Source organism: Toxotes jaculatrix, chromosome 15 (genome assembly GCF_017976425.1).
Source record: "Toxotes jaculatrix isolate fToxJac2 chromosome 15, fToxJac2.pri, whole genome shotgun sequence".
In the NCBI taxonomy this organism is placed as follows: Eukaryota; Metazoa; Chordata; class Actinopteri; family Toxotidae; genus Toxotes; species Toxotes jaculatrix.
Window position 1 is genome coordinate 8,707,988 of NC_054408.1, and position 24,876 is coordinate 8,732,863.

The window sequence follows — 24,876 nt, forward strand, 5'->3', positions numbered from 1 at the left end:
CACACACACACGGCTGCAGCTGAAGGAAACCCTGCTTTATTTATGAGATGTATAGCTCAGAGTGCCACAGGGTTCTCCTGAGAATTCAAGACTGCTCACATACTCAGTATTTGGCCTGTGGAGTCTTTTTTTTTCTTGCTCTCACATGCACAGTCATATACACTTGCTGCGAGACATCTGTTTACCCTATCTGCTGTTTTGGCTTGGCACATCCACAGTTGTTTCAGTGTGACCTCTTGTCTTCTTCAGAAGTGCATGGAGAGCTGCTGGCAAATGCTTGCTGAGTGCGGTGCTCCACTGTTTTTTTTTTTTTTTTGTGGCAGCAGCAGTTCAGTGGAAGGAGTGATCATCATCTGCATGTCAAAGAAGCAGAAATGCCATCCTGTGCTCAGGTCACAATAAATCACTAGCAGTCTGCGAGTGTATCGTAAAATGTCAACCTATGGGATCCTATGGTGCAGGAAGCTATAATAGATACACAGGAGAACTCAGAAGAAGTATTCAAACTGTTTAAATTGTCAGCCAAATCACTGAACATCGTGGAGATAACATCATATGCTCTCAGCTGAAAGGTGAAAAAGCAAAGTTGCTCATGTGATTTATGGGTGTTTTTAAAATTTGTTTTTCTGTCCATAGTAGGGAGCATTTAGCCAGGTGTTACATGCCTTGTGTTGGACTTGGTGCTGGGCTTCTGGAATTCAACACCAGAGGCTAAATTCGAAAGCAATTACAATAAATATTCATATAATTACAGTGCGTTAAATGACAGTGTGGAAAAAAATGTGACAAGTTGGAAAGGTGTCACTCACAGTGATGAAGCTAGATAACTAACAGCTCCCCTAAACAGCAAAACAATCCCAGGTGTTAATCTGTGTTTATTCTTATAACTAAAAGCAGGAAAAGATCTAGTGGAACAAAGATTTGCAGAACAGATTAATTTAAAAGAACTACTTGGCATCTTGTGAAATACTCTTTCATTGCATAGGTTAGATCCAAAGATCCAGTGGAAACTCCAGAATATCACTGAGCCTAGCCAAGACATAGACGTGCACATATCCCCTATAAAACCATAAGTGTTATTTTTATTCATGTTTATGCTTTCCATTTTTATGGATTAAACAAACAAGCTATAACATTTTAAACAGTGATCCTTAAATGTGCTGTTAGGCACGCTTTGTTACATTTGTACCTTTGCCTCTTGATCACTACTGACCAAACATACCCAAATTTAAAAGATGCTTCCAAGAAGAGATGGAGAAAGTACTGTAGAAAGCAAAGAGTAAGATTTGTCCTCTCCTTCTTTCCTGTACTTATTTCCATGATTTATTATTATTATTTTTTTTTTTAATACTGGTGCAAGGTCATTACAAAGGTCAGTGTCTTCTCCAGAGACGTGACAAAGCCAGTTCTGATGCTGTGAATGAATCCAAGCCTTCTGCTGTTTCATGCAGTAAAATTAGCTGAAGTTGAAACATGGCTCTCAGGAACTGACATGTGTGTGGTTCATGTAAAAAAGGGAAAGAGATGTAGCTTTTACATATGCCATTTCAGTTTTCAACATACCGTGTTTGTCCCCCAACGGCTCTGACGTCAACTCCAGGTTATGTAACATAGGCAAACAAACATGCGCAAGAAAGACAAGCAGGATACGAATAACAACTCTTTGCTCACGCTACTTTGAGAGAGTTCCCATGTGTCTTGGAAAACCTGGACAAATTTAGATTGTTTCTTCAGTCAGTCATGGAAAATAAATAACATGGATAAATGTTCCGGGAGATGTTTTCTGTTCCCTGAAAATATTTGACAAATTCTCACCTTTTCCATTTGTTGAAAACAAGACTGTCTCACATCCCTGCAACAGCCATCAACTGAAACAAAATTAATCAGCAGCTATTTTGATAATCAGTTATTTGTTTCAGTTATTTTTTATTGCAAAACTGATGAATGCTTTTTTTTTTAAACATGATTTTATAAAATTAACTTGGAGGCTTTTAATTTTCAGGGCATCCATACACATTTTTTAAGCAAACAATATGCATTTCAACTAAAGACAGTTCAGGTCTTATGTTAAATTTTTTTTCCTCACTTGACAAGTGCCCTGCAGTCTTTTGCGATGATGTTACAGTGTTTGTCTGTCATTATTTCCAAGACAGCTTTTGTGCAAGCTCTCCAGAGGTGTGAGAACAAGCTGAACCTAAAAAGGAATGAATGAAATGAATGCCTGTACTTAGAGTCAGGAGAAGGGTACGTGATTGTGGCATATCTGGATTGTTATCACCTTCATTAGGAAATGATTTATGTGATTCAGTTTGTATAATCCACTTTAACTTCTTTCTTGTTTGCAGCACAGATTGTTGAAATATTCACTGACTGCCTTAACTCTTAACAATTGACTTCAGCTAAATGGCCTGAGTAAAAAATCCACATCTGCACTTGGCTGGGGACAGTCTAAGGTGTTCAACAGGTCTACATTGTGTTGCACCAGTCTCTCTGCATTGCTCTTGCGACACAAGCCTGTTCTCACTTGTGAGCCTCAAGGTAGCATTAGATCAAAGAGAATAATTCAGGTCCATAGCTGAGAGAGGAGCAGAAAGAAGACCGATGGAGCAGAAGGTACAAAGGAGAAGGTAAAGCTCAAGCTGGGATAGAGTCAACAGTGGTTTGTGTTACACAAGGAAGAAGAGAAGAGCTCAGAGAGTTTCAAAGGACTGTTTCTGTGCTGTACTTCTGCATGAGCTAACCTCATTCTGCAATATATTCTTTCACAAGTTATTCCCTGTGTAGGTAATTTTAAAATTAAGTTGGCAGCCCTTTGGGTGATTGTGAGTGTGATTTCCTCATACAGCACACGGCCATTAGTGGTAATACTGCCTGCATACTCATCACATATGAAGCACATAGTGAATTAACTAGAAGATGCTAATTGTGCGCCCATCACACTCATGCATACTGTAGACACAGCTTGTTTAGTTTCCCTCCCATGTTACCTCATTAAGACAAAGTCTCTGCCTGACATTTATTGCTTGCAGGGATCCTCACAGATGTATGTTAATGCATGATTACTGGAATTGTAGAGTTAGATATTTGAGAGTGAAATCCCTTAGTCCCTTCCTCAAGGAGAGTCTTGTTTTTTTTCCACTAATGCTTTATTTTCTTTGTTTTGGTCTTCATTATAATCCATGCATATACTTGTTCCCAAAAAAAGATCCACTCTGAGGTCTGTGGATTATCCAGAGTAACCAGGCCATCATGTCTGTAGACATTGCTGTTGAGTTTCTCAAATCTAATTTTTTTACAGCTGTGAGAACCACAAACCAAATTTTATTCTTTATATTATATATTCTTAATATTTTATTAAAATATTTGATTTTTTTTGGTGTTTTGGCAAATTGACCCCTAACTACAGTCGGTCTAGATTGTGTTGTGTGGAGTTTACACTCCCATGCAGAGAGTTATTGCACCTTATTTGAACTCCTCTACTGACGCATTTGGTCTGCAGTTCAGACATTGCTTTGACAGACACACTGTGTTGGGAAAGAACGAAGTCAATGTATTTTAGAGAACTGCTAGTCAGTTGACTGGAGGTTAAATGTTTGCAGGAGGGGAAGCTGTAGGTCACAGAAAAATAGTCATAATCTCAGTTCAACGTGTAGAAGTTTATTTGGAAGTGACAGTTTGTTGAATCAGACCGTGGAGTTGTTTATCTGGCTTTCCTTTACCAACAAAAAGGACTGCAATGTTCTGGGAACTTGTTGCACGGTAAATCACAGATAGCCATTGTTCAGCATTTGGTTGAAACGAGTAATGAAACCTTTCCAAGAACTCAGAAAAATATGTGTAACTGAACTTACCAGCTCCTGACTCCTGACTTCGTGATAAACTCACAGTTAAATGACTTATTATTTATTTATTTTATAAAAGCCAGTCAGCTGATTAAAATTTAATGAGGAGCAGTTCGGCTTTCTCAGAGTAATAAAATAAGACACATGTAGCATAGACAGCCACACGGATCTCATAGCAAAGACGCATAATTGGCCCATTGTTTATTTATATTGTGACTAATTATCTGTTCCTAATTTCATGTGATTGCTTCATAATTCAGTCTTCTCTGCAAAAGCAAACAAAAAAAGGAAGAAATTATTTTGACAATAATTGCCTTGTTTACATGGCAGAATTTCATGGCCAGTCACTTCTAGCCAGATTCATCAAGAAGTGGTTTGGACAGCTGTAGAGTGGCACTTCTTGCATATTTCTTTCTTAAATAAAGCAGCTTAATTTCCCGAATAAAAAAAATACCATGGGCAGACAAAAAAGAAAATCATAGAACTATAGTATTACCCTCTATAACCTTGCTTGCATATGTAAAAAGAGTGTAGTCTTCTTACTCCACACTTGCCTAATTCTTTCTTACCATACAGCACTCCATGCATTCACATCCAGTGTATCTTCTTACTGCTGAGTGCTCTTCTTAGATTAACTCTGGATTGCTAATTGACTGTGTCGACTATATGGAGTGTGGGAAAAGCTGAAATGCACGGCTTGCTTGGCTCAGGGCGTTTGTGTCTGTTTGATTCCACAAGCTGCTCATATTCAACAAAGTTAAGTAGTTTGCAAGTCAATAATACACTGCAGTGTGGAAATGTTTCTTGCCTCTAGTGCTCAATATGGCACAGAGCAGAGCTTATTCTCCGCACATCCTGCAGCAGGATTTCAGTCTTTGGTGAGAGAGAAAATACCACGCCGGCTAATTCTGAAAATTCAGTTTATGTATAAAAAAAACGTTTGTTTACATGGGCGTTTTTTTTAGGCTGTTTTTGTCATAATCTCTGTCCTCACGTCTCAACGACAACTAAACAGCTTCATCCAGTGAGAAAAACCACAAATTGGGATCAGAGCTTTGGAAACAAGGATCTTGGACCTTGTGTTGACAAATTTGTGTTGATGCTGATGTTGTGCTGGTGTTTGTGCTGATGTTTTAAGAAGGAGGCGGAGAATGGTTTTGAAAACCTCAGTTTACGGGCATTAAAAACAAAGATAAACTCATGACACAAGCTCAAAGATAAGACCCTTGGAGACAGGCTTTATGATGAGGGGTTAGAAAAATACATTTCAGTTTACAGAATGTAGTACAGTTATTTTAAAAGCAATACTATAGCTTCTAGCTACAGCCACATCTTTGTTGTTTGACCTGAGAGTGACTCGTTATTCATACTCATCCACACACTCTCTCTCTCTCTCTCTCTCTCTGTCAGACACAAACACCATCATCTCAGGTTTGTCTGTCTCCTCCAGTCAAAGGAAAACGAGCTGTATTGTACATCAAAGTGTTCACTACATTTGCCCTGCTGTGCTTTACAGTGCTTGCCTTTTGTTGTTCTGCCAGGGGACATGGATACCAGGCTGTCACATACAGAGTTAAAAATAGAAACAGTTCTTTCCACTTTACTCTTGAACAAGAGCTACAAAAAAGAATAAAAAGGACAGGAGGGAAACTATGCTAATAGGTAATAGCTTGCAGCAGAGAGAGGCTGCATACAGAGGATTGAGCTAAAATAAAACAGAACAAGCTGCGCAGAAGAGTCATCGCATCATGTGTTTAGTTTGCAGGGAGGTGTGCAAAGTGAACAAGCATTGCACTGTTATGGAAGGAAGTAAAGTGGGCATCAAGGAGTAGAGAAAAGTTTGAATTCAGCTATTTATGGCTGAAGACGAGGAAAAAATAGGAATATAGTAAGAACTCAATGCAGGAGGGTTTGAACGTTGTTTATCATCTTTCAGTGTAATCATTATAATAGAATAATAAAATCAGATTACCATGATGCACTACCCTAAACCTACATTAAGCACATAGTAATTAAAACAGCAACTCGCATAATGTGATCTCTAACAAATTAGGGAATGGAGTTTGACGCTTGCGTTGAAAAAACAACACCTACCATCTGTCTGCACAGATAATGTGTGAAGCAGGGATTAAATAACGGTTTTGATGCGCAAGCGCACCCCACTGTAGTGCCATCATACTGCTGTCAAAATAGGTTGTTAAACCCATATTGTGTAATTTTAATATTCAATACATAAAAAATGTTGATAGCACCTTTTTAAAAAAATCATACCAAGGAGATTTGGGGACACTCTCTATATGTCTCTCTCTGGTCCTCTTCTCTTTGACTTCATCGGGTAAAAAGAAAACCTTTGTTTAAACCGCCACACTGTGGGTGCAGAGCCTGCATTCGCCTTTGTGTGGAGTGAAAGTTGATCCTTTGTAAAGAAATATTGAAAATCGAAGAGCGGAGGGATAAAAGTCAGATTCTTTGGGTAACACCCCCGTCAGTGAAAAATGGGACCACCCAGTGACTGTTGTCATGGAGATTCACTCAACAATGTGGCCTCTGCTCAGGAGAGGGGGGCTGAAGTAATGACAGCAAATGAAAGTGATGTGAAAATTGCTTGTAAAGAGAGATTTTGGTGGGCGGGCATTCAGTTAAAGAAAGAAGGGAATTCCACATTTGTCATCATCAATTTTGGCAAGTGAAGATTTAAAGCATTTTTCACTACCATTTAATTTCTTTATATCCTTTATTATATGGACATTAGATGGACAAAAGGCGATACAGCACAATAGGTCTACACTAACAATTATTTTTGGTGATAGATGCCCAAGGTGGCATCTTTAAAATCTGCACAAAATATAAAAAGCACATTTTTGCACAACCTTAAAAAACATGAATTGATGGAAAAAAGAACCTAAAGGGAAACTGTAATCGATTTCAACACATATAAAGCCCAATTAACTCATCGTGTTCTGTACCACTCTGCCTGAATGTTTGAAAGTCTGAGAAAATAACCCTGTATATGTCATCATTGTTGTCCTGAGTTAGACTTGAGACTTTGAGGAGAGAGAGTTTGAAAGACGAGGGCAGGTAAGGCATAAAGAAAAGATGCTACTGATTTTCTTGGAATTGTAGGATCCAGTGATTCTTAAGTCAGGATATCTTGTTTTAATTTGTCTCTTACCAGTCTCCAAACTTCACGGAAGTGGAATACAACCTGCAGGAGTACGCCTTTAAAACCTCAAACCCAAGCCGTCATTTATTTGCCATTAGTCCTGGACACCTAAGTTTATATGTTGTAGTGTAAATTCACTGCTCAGAATGGCTGTAATCATCATAACAGAGCTGTTTTTTTAGGGATATTACTGCTATACTTGGCCATGTTTGGCCTCTGGTTTAAACTTTGCTTTGAAGCAAAGTTTTTAACACTTGAGTTTGATAAAGAAGCCTCCTCTGTCCTCAAATATGCAGTCAAATGGTGTGGTGATAGCAGGCCTGTGAGTGTCTCTTCTTCTCAGTCCTATTTTGAGCTGGCAGCAAGGAACCCTCTTAGTGTTGTATCTGAGCTGTCCTTGAGTGGTTTGAGTTTGGGGCTTTTTTTTTTTTTTTTTTTAATTTTGATGGCATCCATGTGTATGGCACATCTTTTCTCTCCTGAAACTAAAGAAGAGCAACCACCAACCTCGTCACAGAGAGGCAGATGAGCTAATGTCCTACACCAAACCCTCAGTTTAGATTCTGTGAGTGTATGTATTGTATGTTATGTGAGTGACAGATTGAGAGTATAGCTGTCACTCTGCTTTTTTTTCCCCCCTTTGTTAGTAACATAGGGGCAGCAAAGGCGTCTAACTGTGCTCTGGCCTGTTTTTTCTTTTTTTTTTTTGTTCGAGACAAATCATTCTGTGAAGAGAAGATCAGACCTCTTGTCCACAGTGGCTGTAACTCTGAGTCTGGCTTCCTCATGTTTCGGTCTGTGTAGTTCACTCCAAATGCTTCAGACACTGATTGCCAATAGGGAGTAAAGCAGTTCTCCTTCCTGTGAGAAGCAACTGCTGTGGAGTGGAGGGGGGAGGTGGAAATGTTCTCCCATTGGCTGGATCCTGGCTGTCTTTGACCTGAATGCCAAACGCAGAAAGCTCTGCCAGACCTTTTTTTTGCCTTTAAACATACCCCCCCCCCCCCCCCCCCCTCCTTTTTTTTTTTTTTTTAAATAATCCTCTTTTACTTTCTCTTTCTCTTTGTGTGGTGTTGAAAGAGCCTCTGAGCGTTCCCCCCTCAGTAAAGGGAGTTGTGAAGTGCTGGTGAAGCCCAGCTCAGCGGTCTGTCGCTCATCTTTCCTCTTTTAACTCTGTCAGCGGAGGAATGGAGAGGTCACAAGGAGCATGAGCTCTCAGGCTTTTCCCTTTTTAAACCCGACTCAGACCCAGATTTGTTTGTTTTCTTTTGTGTCTATTTGTATGCACACACACAGGAAAAACCACCTGTCTATTTGTTAAACATATCATTGAAACTGAGTTAGCTGTTAAATGAGTGTATCATAAAAGTTTCCCACAGTTGCACAGTTGAACAGATGGTTTTAAAGGAGACTTTCAGATTGATTTCCATATAAGCTGGCCTCATGGATTTCATTGGCATGTCAAGAGTGATGGTACGTTTGCAGGCATTCGAATGAGCAATGGTATAGCTGCCACTCTCATATACATGATTGCCCACAGAGGAAGATGGACTTGACTTGGAGTGGCAATCCCATCACTCTGCTTAATGAGCAAGGTTGTCAAGGAGACCGGGAAATCGGGGTCGTGGATGAGGGAAGGTGAAGCACTCAGGATGGGAGAAAAGGCGTCATTCTGCCAATTTACATGAAATCACAAGTGGGAGGAAACAACACCAAGGTAGAGGGATTGTGGGTAAAGGGTTTATTGTGTAGTGAGATCATTTTTAGGTGGTCTTTCCACCTAACCTGTTGTATCAGTTTAAACCAGCGTCTGGTACATTTGTCTGTTTGGTTTAGTTGGATTTAGATAGGCGTGAAAAATGTCAGTCAAACTTTGGTGCAGACCAAACAGTAGGACTGAGAATCCTTAAAAGGTGGGTCTTGGCTGCTTGCAAATGAATCATTTTCTTGATTAATCAATTAATCATTTTGTGTATATATTATCAGAAAACACTGAAAAATGCCTGTTTCCAAAACCCCAAAAATTGTTTGTCTTATGTGGCCAGCAGTCAAAAACTCAAAAAGTTTAATGTGATATACGACAAAGAAAAGTAAAAAATTCTAAAGTTAAATTACTGTGAAAGGTCAAGGAAGCGACCTCATAAATGACATAAGTATTTATACTGGTCATTTGGTAACCATGGTATGAGTCATGTTAGCACATGAGTGTGGATACATCAGAAAGGTGGGGGAGTTGTGTTGAGCTTGGTGACCTACTTTATGCATGGAAGTTTCCGACTGATATCAACTGAAACATATGAATCACAGAGTAGTCAGTATAATAGCCTGGTTGATTTTTGAGATGAATAAAGACATCGACATTTGGGAATTAAAAAATAATAATGTCATATATCAATGTATCGCTAGAAATTTTTAACATCACCAGCAACATTGATATGGATCCCTTAGATTTTTTGTAGCCTGGTTTGGTGTTCCTCTACTGACTTTTTTTTTTTTAAACTTATCCACTGACATCATAACCATTATTATATAATTTATTGGCCTGGCACATTTGTCTCCCTAGGTCTAATGACAATTCCTCCATAATCCTATAGTAAAAGCTGTCTTTGCTTTTATGAATAAGATAAATAAGCACATACGGTTCAGTTAAGTGCAAGGTTTGCCGTCAGTCACCAGACTTGAACTTCTTTACGTGGGTCCATGAATCACTTACAATTCAGCTTTACAGTTACCAAAACTGTCTAATGAATAAGTTGCCTGTCAGTCTGTATGACTTAATGTTTGCAGCTCTTGGTTTGCTGGTGAAAATCCAGCGTGAACATAAACATGAGAACTACAAGGCATCAGTGTGATTTTTACTTGGTCCAGCCCAGCCGAACTGCAGGTGTGACGGCGAGCTTGAGCTAAGAGGCATACATTCATGTCTGCATGACGGCGAGAACCACCGCTGTGTAGAGGAGAAAAATGAAAAAGGAAGAAATCCCCACAAAAAGGTCAGAATTAATACCACTGAGTACTACTGGAGCCTATTCCCAACAGGCTTTATCGTATTTTCTCATCCATTCATTCATACCAGGAGGAATGTATACAATAAAATGAAAAGAAAGAAGTATTCTGGTCTAATCCAGGAGCTGTAGCCTGAGGTGGATAGAAGCTACAGCATGCTCACATACCTCCTGTCTCCAGGAAGAGTTGACGTCACCATCGCTCATCTTGTCATAAATCTGCCCTTCCATTTCTATTTCCCGTGCTCTCCGAAGAGCCACAGCCGATGTGAGTTTTTCTCTTCCTGAATATTGAACTGACCCCTCCCTCTTCTTCCTTCTGCTGCCTTTGTTGCAGCAGTAAAAGTTGTCACATCTTAGAAATTTGAGTAACTTAACTTACAGTGAACTTGACATAAACTCTCCCAGTCTTGCGCAAGCCCCTCTTCCTTCGCCTCCTCCTCCTCCGCTGTCCCTGTCCTGGCCTGTGAAGAAATCCAGTTTGACAGCTTTAGTGACGGCAAGCAGAGGCACATTCACAAGTGCAATGCTTTACTCTACAAATGTTGCACTTGAATATTTGCTCATGGTGGAGATAGAAACCTGCTATTAAGACACTCTCATGCACACATGACACACAACCCTGCTTTTTGCTGTGACTGTAACTGTAAGAATGTATTCCGTAATGTCTGCGCTGTCTCTATGATTGTGGTCTAATTGAAGTGGAATTAAATGTCTTCAGTTGAAAAAACAGCCAGTGCTTTAAAGTGTTCCCATTTGCATTTCATAAAATTTAGCCTGCACAGAGGATATCAATCTTTCCACCAGTAATGGAATCTTTTTATATGCTCTAATTTGTGCAGCCACACTTCCCATGAGTCAAAATTCTCTTTTGTGGCTGCGCTTTATCTGTGCTTTGCCCTATCAAAGAACAAAATGTAAATGACAATATGAGTAAGGAAATTTAAAATTAAATAGAAATTTGTCTTACTCATGTATAATCTGTGGAAAAATTAGTGTTGTTGTGACTAAATATGCCTATACTCACCCACATGCATACTTACACACAATTATTAATAATTTTTCCATGCTACAATTCAGAGCGTCCCAAAATAGCTACTGAAGACCTTAAATGTGATTAGATATGAAATAGACAGTTTTAGTTTGATTATTCAAGCTGAACATGTGCAAACACAAAAGCTTTACAACATGATTATTCATTCTGTATCTTTGAATTCACCCTTATCTCTTTCAGAAAGCCCCTTTTTTTTGTTTATCTGCACCATTGTTTCTTCCTTTATTTGTTCCAGTGATCTTGTTTCCAGCTGCAGACTCTTAACTTGGTGGTGAGCTAAATATAAACTGGATTACTCTGATGGTTCTCATACCGAGAAACGCTTTTTTTTTTTTTTATCACGGAACAGGTTTTCACAGAACAGGAATAAACGAAATTACATCACACTTTCCCAGTTCCTTCATGCATATTCCCAAATAGTCCATTTCCAATTTGGCTGTCTCCTAAACAGATACATGTAATTTCTCTGCAGTTAAGGGGGTCCAGCAAACCCAATGTCAAATCACCTCACCTAAGGCCTGGTGAAATAGAGCATGCAATTGCTCACTGTCTGTCTCTCAAAAACGAATAGGCAAGGCTTTGTGTACGTGTGTGTGTTTGTGCGTGTGTGGGAGACAGAAAGCATGCAGAATGAGCACATAAATTGATTTTGTGTGTTTCTGCTGCTCTCTACCAAAGAGCCCTTCTCAGATGTGCTTTTTTTTTAGGCTGAATGAACTGCTACTGTCCCTAAATCTGCATTCTTTATCATGTTTTCAGCTCTATCCTCTTCACTGACGCAGATGGGTGAACATGTGGTCAGCAGTTTGAGATTTTGCCATAATCGTCATCCAGTTATTAGTTTTCATGCCAGTCAAGCCACTGAATTTTACCACCAGCCTTAAACTCATGTTTGGCATGGTTATGTAATTTAGCCTTGTGATAAACTGGCAACCTGTCCAGGGTGTATCCTGTCTAATTCACAATGTGAGCGGGGATAAGCGGTTTAAAAATTGTGTGCATGGATGGATATGGATTATTTTGTAATGACTTGTCACTTGTCACACCAATACTAAGCCTCACACACAGACACACACACACACACACACACACACACACACACACACACACACACACACACACACACACACACACACACACGCACACACGCACACCTCAAAATTACGCTGTACAACAGCAATAATAATACTTATACTCACATATATTAATGTTATATATTAGGTATATTTTTCAGTCTTGTTCCTCTGTCACTGTTGATAATTTGTCACAAGAGATTCTCAGTTAATAAGGAACCGAAGCTGGTGAGGTGTCATACTCCTTGGCTCACTCCAGTCCCCTTCTTCTTCTCCACAGGGGGACTCCATGAAAGATGACAGAGGAGGTGATTGTTGTAGCCAAGTGGGACTACACGGCCCAGCAGGACCAGGAACTTGACATCCGTAAAAACGAGCGTCTCTTCCTTTTGGACGACTCAAAGACCTGGTGGCGCGTTCGCAACGCCGCCAACCAAACGGGGTATGTGCCCTCGAACTACGTTGAACGCAAGAACAGCCTGAAGAAAGGCTCGCTGGTGAAGAACATCAAAGACACACTGGGTAAGAAGAATTTAGCACTATTCTTAGAAGTTAGAGGTCGCCTGTGTGTACAAGTTGTCAGCAGATTATTTTCAGTAAAAGTGCAAAATCTCTGCACTCCCTTTTTACTTGTTTGTGTTTCCTGGTGGAGGTGATAAGATGTGGTCATAAACAGTGGTCAGTTTGTGCACATGCATGAGTGTTAGTTTGACTGTTCTCAGAAGTAAAATGATACCCTCGCCGTGTCTGTCCTCACCGGGAGCTGTCACTGTGCACTCCAGGGATCCCGTTGAGTAGACTGTTGCTCTCAGCTGTCAGCACACTGTCTCTCAACCCCCACTCATGACTTGAATATATGAGACTGTGTTCGTAGCCGTTGCTATCAGTACATGAGAGTGACTGTTGGTATATATAGTATGAGGGGATAGAGATGCAAGAATTATTTCTACTTTTCACTGATTGGGCAAGACCAAAAAACGCAATACAGTCTGTATACTGATATGCTACTCAAAATAGATTAAAGGAGAATAGATTCAATTAAAAAGATTGAATTTAAAAATGAGATTGCTTTTACAAGTACAATGTGTTGTTCGAAAAGGGCCCTCTTTCATTTTGCCATTGAAAGAAACAGAAAGAACAACAGACTGTCATTTTTTTTTCTTCCGTCACAATCGACCAGTAAAACAGGATCAGCGTATAATTTCAGGGAAACACAGAATACACAATTGATGCATGTTTAAAAATAGGCAGCCTTGTTTAAAAACATTACCAAAAAATTGAAAGCTGTTAAAACTTGGCTTCAGATACATTGTCAGTTCCTGGTGGTCCTTTGAGGATTTCCTGCTTTTTCAAATTTTTATATCAAAATGAATTGAAACCCTTTGTGCTTGTTGGACAAACTAAGCCATCTGAAGGCATGTGATAAGCATGTGCCATTATTTTCTGATATTTTGTGGATGAAATGATTAATTAAAAAAAAAAAGAAAGAAGCTGACTAGTTGTTCTTTGTTTTGAACATTACTACGATGATCTTTAGTCCACAGATGTGGTGTAGTTTGCGTACATAACTATAAAGCATAAAGCCAGAGCTTGCAGTGGCATAGTCAGAGTGTGTGATGCACAAGCTCTCCCACTTGTCAGTGAGCAGCGGCTTTAACCTTTTCCCAACACAATTACGTTGTGTGTTGGTATTTTGACTTTTTTTTTTATATTTGCCAGTGCACTCTTCGGTACGGCTGTCTGGAGGAAATTGTTGCTGCTGAACTTTCAACTGCTGCTTCAAAACAAATCCTGTCATGTAACTCGGGTGTCATGAAATTGGTTTACCGTAACTTATTATGACTCATAGTAAGACAAATGATCTAATAACCAGTTCGTAACAGATATCAGGCTTTCATATTGCATGTGATCTAATTTATTTTTTAATATTTTTTGGGGGGGGGTTTGGAGATAAGGGCACAATTATTGAAGCTTCCAGTGCCTTTCTACAGATACCACAGACGTGACAGCCAGGAGGCAGCTTTGACAAAATGAGATGGCGTCAGTTATGGACTTGTGCTAAACTGGGATGTGTTGGTATACAGCTCAAGTCAAGAATGTAGGAATTAATCTAAAAATGATGAGCTTGCTCTACTTTCTTATAGCAGGCAGAGTGGTGCATTAACTAATCTGTTTTGACAGTTTTAGCTTGAGTTCTAACTTTTTGTCTGGCTGGTAGAGGGAGAGAGAGACGGATGTGGGGAGAAAATAGAAACATCTGGTGGAAATTCTAACAAGACAGAATGATCAAGAAGTGCAATTGTAATAAAAATAGTAACTGTGCGGCCCTGAAGGGAAGCCATATTTAGAGTTGGAGGGTGGGGGTTTGGGGTTGGGGGAGAATAGATAGAGAGATGAAGGGAGTCTGGTCTGATTTGCTGATTCCTCTTGGCTCTGTGGATACCAGCCCTCAGGGAAACTCTGCATAGCTCTCATCTGGGCCAGCATGGCACAGCCTGCCACTGTCACCCTCACCAGGGTTCATTGTGTGCAGAGACAACGTGCATCTCCCCTTCACTCCCCTACTACCTACTACCTACTGTTCCCATCAGAACCTTTCGCTGTCAATGTAGGTCTCTGCTTTTCTATGATCAAGAGATTGATTAGTGGAGAAATCAGCAGCCTAATGGTTGTACTGGAATGATGTATTACCTCTCTGTCCCCGACTGTGTTACATATCGACTACAACATTATGGCCTAGTTCCATTTCAGTCTAAGTAGTTTGCTTCCAGCCAGTAGCTCTTTAGTGTTAAAAGCCTGAGCAAATCCAATAGGCGAGAACATTGTCATGACAAGGTGATGAGCAATAGGTGAGGTCAGGGGCTAATGGAACTTACTCACACTCTTGAATAGACAATCTGATTGGCTGAGAGCATGATTACTTCATCCCATCTACAGTCTCTGGCTCCTTTTCTCTCTTTTCCAGCTCTTCAGTAAGTCGACGTTGTTAGTATGGACCTTGCAGATAGTCTGTGATTAGTGTTATCTCCTGATTTTCCTTCTCATTTACTGTGCTTTTATGTGGTTCTATCATCGACATCCATGCAGGCAGAACTGAATTGTAATTGGCCTCATGCTGGTTTGTGTCCCAGTTTCCTCTCACAGGAAATAAAAACAGTGATGGGTGAAAGAATTCAGCAAAGGTCCTACCCATTGCTGAAACGGGGCCAGAACTCATTGGCACAACATATTGGCAAGCTAGATTTCTGTCCACCTGAGTTTTTACATCAGTGTGTGAGCGTGCGCTAGTGAATGGGAGGCTGTGTAAAGCACTTAGTCCTGTCCTCGTGTCAAGAAGATAAGATAAACCTTAGTAGTTTAATAGTTTAATAGTCCTGCAATGGGGAAATTACACCGTTACAGCAGCAAAGAGCAGATACAATAAGGTACAGGCACTCAGAATATACAGATAAGATCAAAAAATCGAAAAATTTACTTATTAGAGGAAAAAATAATAAATACTATAAACAGAATGACCAAAGTAACCATGTACACTGTTTGAGCCGTATGGGAAAAAAGAAGAAAGGTACACATTGTACATATTGCACCAAATTTAAATCCAGGAATGAGTGTGCGTGCATGTGGTTTTGTGTACATGTGGTTTGCTCAGCACAGCTGGTTGTACAGTCTAACAGAAGCAGGAAGGAAGGACCTGCGATAACGAAGTGTTAAATGCCTGCAGTCCATTTTACTCACTGCTTTCAAATGAAGATAGTTTAGCTTAGGAAGCGAATCGCTACTTATTATCACTTGTAGGTCGCGACGGAGCTTCCGCCCCTTGGTACAACTGCTTTGCAAACATGGCATGTTGCTGTCTTGCTTTGGGGTGTTTCTAGTGCAAAATATTTCCACACAGTGGACAAGTTGTGCTGAAAAGTTGGTTAGCCAGGTGCTGCCATAGACTGCATAAAACATGGATGTAGCACCCGTGATGTCACCCATTGGTTACGGGGAGTCGGTTGACATATTTGGCGAAGAGGTGGTTACTCTACGGTAGGGGTGTGCCATCTAAGTCACCTCACGATTCGATTACGATTCACAGTGCTACGATTCCCCGATTATCGATGCATCTCGATTAATCTTTTTTTTCCCACATAGAATGTTTCTTTTCTCACTCTGTAGTTACTTGTAAAATAATGTATATTTTTACATATCCATTCATTGAAGTAAAACACGTTTATCTCTATCTTTTCTAACTCCTCTGATAAAAGAAGAAAAAAGCATTAGCTCACACATGTAATGCCTGTTTCATTTATTGATGTAGATTAAAAACAATAATAATAATACTAAAAATATATATAGTGTGAACATTTACATGAAAAAAATATCTTTTAAAAAAGAAAAGAATAGGGAAAGGAAATTGACAATATTTCCACTTCTATTACAATCTGATATCTTGATTTACATGTCCAGAAAGTAATCCTTTTAAATCTTACTGTATGTGCATGTCAGCCAGATTGTTTCTCATATGGATTTTGGACACTATATGGTCACTGCGCGTATTATTACGTTTCCGGTCAACGGAGTGTTGACAGAATATGCAGCACTCGACGCTAACCCTTCAGTACAGAGCTGAGCAGTTCGCGTCGAGTTTCGCAATTTTTAAGCAGCCACTTCGCCATTCTTACATTGTTTTGAAGGGGGAGGGGCTTGCTGCACTTTCCTTCCGTTATTAAAAGAATGACGATGAACGATTTATGAATCGATTCTGAATCGTCAAGTATCGCGTCACGATTAATCTATGAATCGAGCTAATCTTAGCTTGGAGTGACCGAGCCAGCCTAAGGCTAATCAGCTAATCAGCTAGGCTAACAAGCTAAGCGGCAGCTACACGCAGCTACATCCACCACACGACAGTCCCCAAGTCCGACCGCTGTCAACCGCTGGAAGTAGCTGGAGGCCTCTGGATGTAGCCGCCTAGCCCAGCCGATGCTTTAGCAAAGACCTAACTGCCAGTGCCTGTCTATGGAGCTGTCACTCAAAGTAACCACGCCCTAATCTATGTAAGAAGATTTTTAAATCTTGTGCACAGTGTGTGCCCACAAATGCTGCACAAGGATTTGATTCTTTGTAGGCTGCTGGTTTCATGTACTAACTCTGCTTTTTTATTCTAATTCTCACTGACAATTTTTTTTTATTGGTCTGCTCAAGCCTTTCGGCAGATTTTATTGGTTTTACACACAGTTATGCATTAAGACCCTGTGGCACTTGCAGAAATGGAGAACCATCATCACTGCTTGGTTTATTTAAAGGGCCACATAGCTCATCTCCTAATGTTCCCTTTTAACACCACTCGCTGACACTGTGCTAATGCTTCATTTAAGGGCCTGGTTGTGCTTTTTCATCACTGCACACACTTGAATGTGTCCGGTGGGTGGTGTGATATTGTGTGGACTCATTTAATACAGTAACTTTCATGGTGCCCTCCACTGGAACCCGGAGAGTGAAGCAATATGCTGCAACATGCAGTCATCGAGGCTTTCATCAACTCACTTCCCTCTGAGTTGAAGTCCTCTGGGCTTGAGAGTGTAGTCTCTTTCCACAAGATGAAGAGGTAGGTGAAGGTTGGGAGTGAATGTGTGGGAGGAGAGAATATAGCCTGCTGCTGCGATAACCAGCAGGCCAGTGCCTTGAAGTGGAAATGAGTGAAGAAGAAAGGTGTGTGTGTGTGTATCTGTGTGTGCGTTAAAGTATTTTTGCTTAGCTCAAGGGAAGTGTGTCTTTGCTGCCTTCTTTCGCATCTCTCCTCCCTGCCCCATGGCAGCCACAGTCTGTTTTATTTTTCCTGTGGGACCACTTGAAGTCGGCCCAGGAGTCAACCTTTGTCTGTGGCTTACAGCCAAGAGATGCAGGATCGTCTCATACAGACACACAGCAATCAGACGTGTAGGATACACACTGCTCTCCATAAACACGATCTGCTTGTTATTCCCGTCTCGTACCTCTTCTTGGCATTTTTGTCAGCTGTGGCCTCTGATGTGCTTCGTCTACTGTTTGTGTGAGAAACAGCTGCCAAGGGACCCCTTGTCTTTCTTTGCTGCTCTCCTTCTTCTTCTTCTTCTTTCTGCCAACAGGTTTCATGCTACTCTGTGTGAACCCAGCAATTTTCCAAACAATGTAAATGTACCATTCAGCAGTGACATTTCTGTGGCATTTCAGCAGACTGTGTGTCACAAACTGGGTGATTAGCTGTCAAGAAACTCACTTCAGTCATTAGTAACACACATGAGCATATGCTGACACCAGCCTCAACTGTCAAGTAAACTGTTTAAATGTTGTCAGCCGCACAGTGTATCATTATTATTTTAACACGAATTTGAAGAGGAGACCCCTTCGGTTATGTTCAGCTGAGAGACTTTAGAAACTTAAGGTCTTATTGAAGTGTGCAAACACATGTTTAAAGACTTGTCTTTGAAAATACATGAATGGAAAAGTCAGAGACAGGTAAGACAGGAGCTGACTTTGATCCTGGATCTGCCTGTCATTATCAGGCCCATGGTGCCTGCTCCACTTTTCATTCCCTGTCTACACCACCGCCTTTTGATTAGTATAGATGTGTATATGACGTGTAGATGGTGTCGACAGAATACCAAGTAGATAATGAGCTTTGATTTCATTGGTTGTGAGTAAAAGGACATGGGGCTCTCGATGTGAGTGGGTGTAAGCACCTCTGTGTTCATTCTGTTATCACTGAGGTTTCCTATCAGAAATCCTGTATCCTTTACTTCTAAATTTTTAGGGCCCGAGCACGAAATTTGTGTGAAGCCCTATTGTATCTGTAGGGATTATTATTATCCTCCTCCTCCTCCTCTTTTATTTTTCTTTGGCCACTTTGTCGGCTAATTTGACCCCTGAACGTGCTCAAAAAGTCACAAAACTTTGCTCAAAATTGTCCCCGTAGAGTGTGAAAGTATTCACCGTAAGACCTGCGTACTTGAAATTCGGTACACAGTTGCATCACGTCAAGACGAGAAAAAAAGCCTCTTGGAGCAAAATTCCATGATATATAGGAAGTCGGCCATTTTGGAAAGAATGTGTCATTTTGCATTTCGCACTCGCCTTACGTTGACAAACTCCTCCTAGGGGAATTGTCCGATTGCACTGATTTTTGGTCAGATTGCTCAGAAGGCATTAGGGACAAAAAGTTATCAAATGTTTTGATGTGGGTCACACGGTCTGTATTTGTGGCTGTATCTCACACATATTTCATCCAATGTGGATGAAAAAATGACGTATGACGTTTTTCATGACATTTTGAGGTCAAAATTTTTTTTGACTTTTTTGTCGATTTTGACGCCTTACTATACTGTGACGTTTTTCATGACATTTTGAGGTCCAAAAAAAATTTGACTTTTTTTGCCCGATTTTGACGCCTTACTATACTATGACGTTTTTCATGACATTTTGAGGTCCAAAAAAATTTTGACTTTTTTTGCCCGATTTTGACGCCTTACTATACTATGACGTTTTTCATGACATTTTGAGGTCCAAAAAAAATTTGACTTTTTTTGCCCGATTTTGACGCCTTACTATACTATGACGTTTTTCATGACATTTTGAGGTCCAAAAAAATTTTGACTTTTTTTGCCCGATTTTGACGCCTTACTATACTGACGTTTTTCATGACATTTTGAGGTCAAAAATTTTTTTGACTTTTTTTGTCGATTTTGACGCCTTAGTATACTATGACGTTTTTCATGACATTTTGAGGTCCAAAAAAATTTTGACTTTTTTTGCCCGATTTTGATCCTCCTCCTCCTCCTCTTTTATTTTTCTTTGGCCGCTTTGTCGGCTAATTTGACCCCTGAACGTGCTCAAAAAGTCACAAAACTTTGCCCAAAATTGTCCCCGTAGAGTGTGAAAGTATTCACCGTAAGACCTGCGTACTTGAAATTCGGTACACAGTTGCATCACGTCAAGACGAGAAAAAAAGCCTCTTGGAGCAAAATTCCATGATATATAGGAAGTCGGCCATTTTGGAAAGAATGTGTCATTTTGCATTTCGCACTCGCCTTACGTTGACAAACTCCTCCTAGGGGAATTGTCCGATTGCACTGATTTTTGGTCAGATTGCTCAGAAGGCATTAGGGACAAAAAGTTATCAAATGTTTTGATGTGGGTCACACGGTCTGTATTTGTGGCTGTATCTCACACATATTTCATCCAATGTGGATGAAAAAATGACGTATGACGTTTTTCATGACATTTTGAGGTCAAAATTTTTTTGGACTTTTTTGTCGATTTTGACGCCTTACTATACTGTGACGTTTTTCATGACATTTTGAGGTCCAAAAAAAATTTGACTTTTTTTGCCCGATTTTGACGCCTTACTATACTATGACGTTTTTCATGACATTTTGAGGTCCAAAAAAATTTTGACTTTTTTTGCCCGATTTTGACGCCTTACTATACTATGACGTTTTTCATGACATTTTGAGGTCCAAAAAAAATTTGACTTTTTTTGCCCGATTTTGACGCCTTACTATACTATGACGTTTTTCATGACATTTTGAGGTCCAAAAAAATTTTGACTTTTTTTGCCCGATTTTGACGCCTTACTATACTGACGTTTTTCATGACATTTTGAGGTCAAAAATTTTTTTGACTTTTTTTGTCGATTTTGACACCTTACTATACTATGACGTTTTTCATGACATTTTGAGGTCCAAAAAAATTTTGACTTTTTTTGCCCGATTTTGATCCTCCTCCTCCTCCTCTTTTATTTTTCTTTGGCCGCTTTGTCGGCTAATTTGACCCCTGAACGTGCTCAAAAAGTCACAAAACTTTGCCCAAAATTGTCCCCGTAGAGTGTGAAAGTATTCACCGTAAGACCTGCGTACTTGAAATTCGGTACACAGTTGCATCACGTCAAGACGAGAAAAAAAGCCTCTTGGAGCAAAATTCCATGATATATAGGAAGTCGGCCATTTTGGAAAGAATGTGTCATTTTGCATTTCGCACTCGCCTTACGTTGACAAACTCCTCCTAGGGGAATTGTCCGATTGCACTGATTTTTGGTCAGATTGCTCAGAAGGCATTAGGGACAAAAAGTTATCAAATGTTTTGATGTGGGTCCAAAAAAATGTGACTTTTTTTGCCCGATTTTGACGCCTTACTATACTATGACGTTTTTCATGACATTTTGAGGTCCAAAATTTTTTTGACTTTTTTTGTCGATTTTGACGCCTTACTATACTATGACGTTTTTCATGACATTTTGAGGTCCAAAAAAATTTTGACTTGTTTTGCCCGATTTTGACGCCTTACTATACTTTGACGTTTTTCATGACATTTTGAGGTCAAAAATTTTTTTGACTTTTTTTGTCGATTTTGACGCCTTACTATACTATGACGTTTTTCATGACATTTTGAGGTCCAAAAAAAATTTGACTTTTTTTGCCTGATTTTGACGCCTTACTATACTATGACGTTTTTCATGACATTTTGAGGTCCAAAAAAATTTTGACTTGTTTTGCCCGATTTTGACGCCTTACTATACTATGACGTTTTTCATGACATTTTGAGGTCAAAAAAAAATTTGACTTTTTTTGCCTGATTTTGACGCCTTACTATACTATGACGTTTTTCATGACATTTTGAGGTCCAAAAAAATTTTGACTTGTTTTGCCCGATTTTGACGCCTTACTATACTATGACGTTTTTCATGACATTTTGAGGTCAAAAAATTTTTTGACTTTTTTTGTCGATTTTGACGCCTTACTATACTATGACGTTTTTCATGACATTTTGAGGTCCAAAATTTTTTTGACTTTTTTTGTCGATTTTGACGCCTTACTATACTATGACGTTTTTCATGACATTTTGAGGTCCAAAAAAATTTTGACTTGTTTTGCCCGATTTTGACGCCTTACTATACTTTGACGTTTTTCATGACATTTTGAGGTCAAAATTTTTTTTGACTTTTTTTGTCGATTTTGACGCCTTACTATACTATGACGTTTTTCATGACATTTTGAGGTCCAAAAAAAATTTGACTTCTTTTGCCTGATTTTGACGCCTTACTATACTATGACGTTTTTCATGACATTTTGAGGTCAAAAATTTCTTTGACTTTTTTTGCCGAATTTGACACCTTACTATACTATGACGTTTTTCATGACATTTTGAGGTCCAAAAAAATTTTGACTTTTTTTGCCCGATTTTGACGCCTTACTATACTATGACGTTTTTCATGACATTTTGAGGTCAAAAATTTTTTTTGACTTTTTTTGTCGATTTTGACGCCTTACTACACTATGATGTTTTCCATGACATTTTGAGGTCCAAAAAAATTTTGACTTTTTTTGCCCGATTTTGACGCCTTACTATACTGACGTTTTTCATGACATTTTGAAGTCCAAAAAAATTTTGACTTTTTTTGCCCGAAAAAAACGCCTTACTATACTATGACGTTTTTTATGACTTTTGGAGGTCAAAAAAAAATTTGACTTTTTTTGTCCGATTTTGACGCCTTACTATACTATAACGTTTTTTATGACTTTTGGAGGTAAAAAAATTTTTTGACTTTTTTTGTCCGATTTTAACGTCTTACTATACTATAACGTTTTTTATGACTTTTGGAGGTAAAAAAAAATTTTGACTTTTTTTGTCCGAAAAAAACGCCTTACTATACTATGACGTTTTTTATGACTTTTGGAGGTAAAAATTTTTTTTTGGCTTTTTTTGTCCGATTTTGACGTCTTACTATACTATGACGTTTTTTATGACTTTTGGAGGTCGAAAAAAATTTTGACTTTTTTTGCCCGAAAAAAACGCCTTACTATACTATGACGTTTTTTATGACTTTTGGAGGTAAAAAATTTTTTGGACTTTTTTTGTCCGATTTTGACGCCTTACTATACTATGACGTTTTTTATGACTTTTGGAGGTAAAAAAATTTTTTGACTTTTTTTGCCCGAAAAAAACGCCTTACTATACTATGACGTTTTTTATGACTTTTGGAGGTCAAAAAAAAATTTGACTTTTTTTGTCCGATTTTGACGCCTTACTATACTATGACGTTTTTTATGACTTTTGGAGGTAAAAAAAAAAATTGACTTTTTTTGCCCGAAAAAAACGCCTTACTATACTATGACGTTTTTTATGACTTTTGGAGGTAAAAAAAAAAAATTGACTTTTTTTGTCCGATTTTGACGCCTTACTATACTATGACGTTTTTTATGACTTTTGGAGGTAAAAAAAAATTTTGACTTTTTTTGCCCGAAAAAAACGCCTTACTATACTATGACTTTTTTTATGACTTTTGGAGGTAAAATTTTTTTTTGACTTTTTTTGCCCGAAAAAAACGCCTTACTATACTATGACGTTTTTTATGACTTTTGGAGGTAAAAAAAAAAATTGTTTTTTTGTCCGATTTTGACGCCTTACTATAGTATGACGTTTTTTATGACTTTTGGAGGTAAAAAAAAAAATTGACTTTTTTTGTCCGATTTTGACGCCTTACTATAGTATGACGTTTTTTATGACTTTTGGAGGTAAAAAAAAAATTGACTTTTTTTGTCCGATTTTGACACCGTACTATACTATGACGTTTTTTATGACTTTTGGAGGTAAAAAAAAAAAAATTGACTTTTTTGCCCGAAAAAAACGCCTTACTATACTATGACGTTTTTTATGACTTTTGGAGGTCAAAAAAAATTTTGACTTTTTTTGTCCGATTTTGACGCCTTACTATACTATGACGTTTTTTATGACTTTTGGAGGTAAACAAAAAAATTGTTTTTTTGTCCGATTTTGACGCCTTACTATAGTATGACGTTTTTTATGACTTTTGGAGGTAAAAAAAAAAATTGACTTTTTTTGTCCGATTTTGACGCCTTACTATACTATGACGTTTTTTATGACTTTTGGAGGTAAAAAATTTTTTTGACTTTTTTTGTCCGATTTTGACGCCTTACTATACTATGACGTTTTTTATGACTTTTGGAGGTAAAAAAATTTTTTGACTTTTTTTGTCCGATTTTGACGCCTTACTATAGTATGACGTTTTTTATGACTTTTGGAGGTAAAAAAAAAAATTGACTTTTTTTGTCCGATTTTGACGCCTTACTATACTATGACGTTTTTTATGACTTTTGGAGGTAAAAAAATTTTTTGACTTTTTTTGCCCGAAAAAAAAGTCTTACTATACTATGACTTTTTTTAAGACTTTTGGAGGTAAAAAATGTTTTTGACTTTTTTTGTACGATTTTGACGCCTCACTATACTATGACGTTTTTTATGACATTTTGAGGTCGAAAAAAATTTTGACTTTTTTTGCCCGAAAAAACGCCTTACTATACTATGACGTTTTTTATGACTTTTGGAGGTAAAAAAAAAATTTGACTTTTTTTGTCCGATTTTGACGCCTTACTATACTATAACGTTTTTTATGAGTTTTGGAGGTAAAAAAATTTTTTGACTTTTTTTGTCCGATTTTAACGTCTTACTATACTATAACGTTTTTTATGACTTTTGGAGGTAAAAAAAAATTTTGACTTTTTTTGTCCGAAAAAAACGCCTTACTATACTATGACGTTTTTTATGACTTTTGGAGGTAAAAATTTTTTTTGGACTTTTTTTGTCCGATTTTGACGTCTTACTATACTATGACGTTTTTTATGACTTTTGGAGGTCGAAAAAAATTTTGACTTTTTTTGCCCGAAAAAAACGCCTTACTATACTATGACGTTTTTTATGA

General features: G+C 38.5%; 1 protein-coding gene across 1 annotated transcript in view; it reads left to right on the forward strand.

Moving 5' to 3' along the window:
- nck2a (NCK adaptor protein 2a) overlaps positions 1–24,876 on the forward strand; it is a 71,819-nt gene that overhangs the window by 10,692 nt on the left and 36,251 nt on the right. Inside the window, exon 2 of the mRNA XM_041056631.1 lies at positions 12,418–12,659. Coding sequence (XP_040912565.1) covers positions 12,434–12,659 — 226 coding nt within the window. The 5' untranslated portion in view covers positions 12,418–12,433. The remainder of the gene's footprint in view (positions 1–12,417; positions 12,660–24,876) is intronic.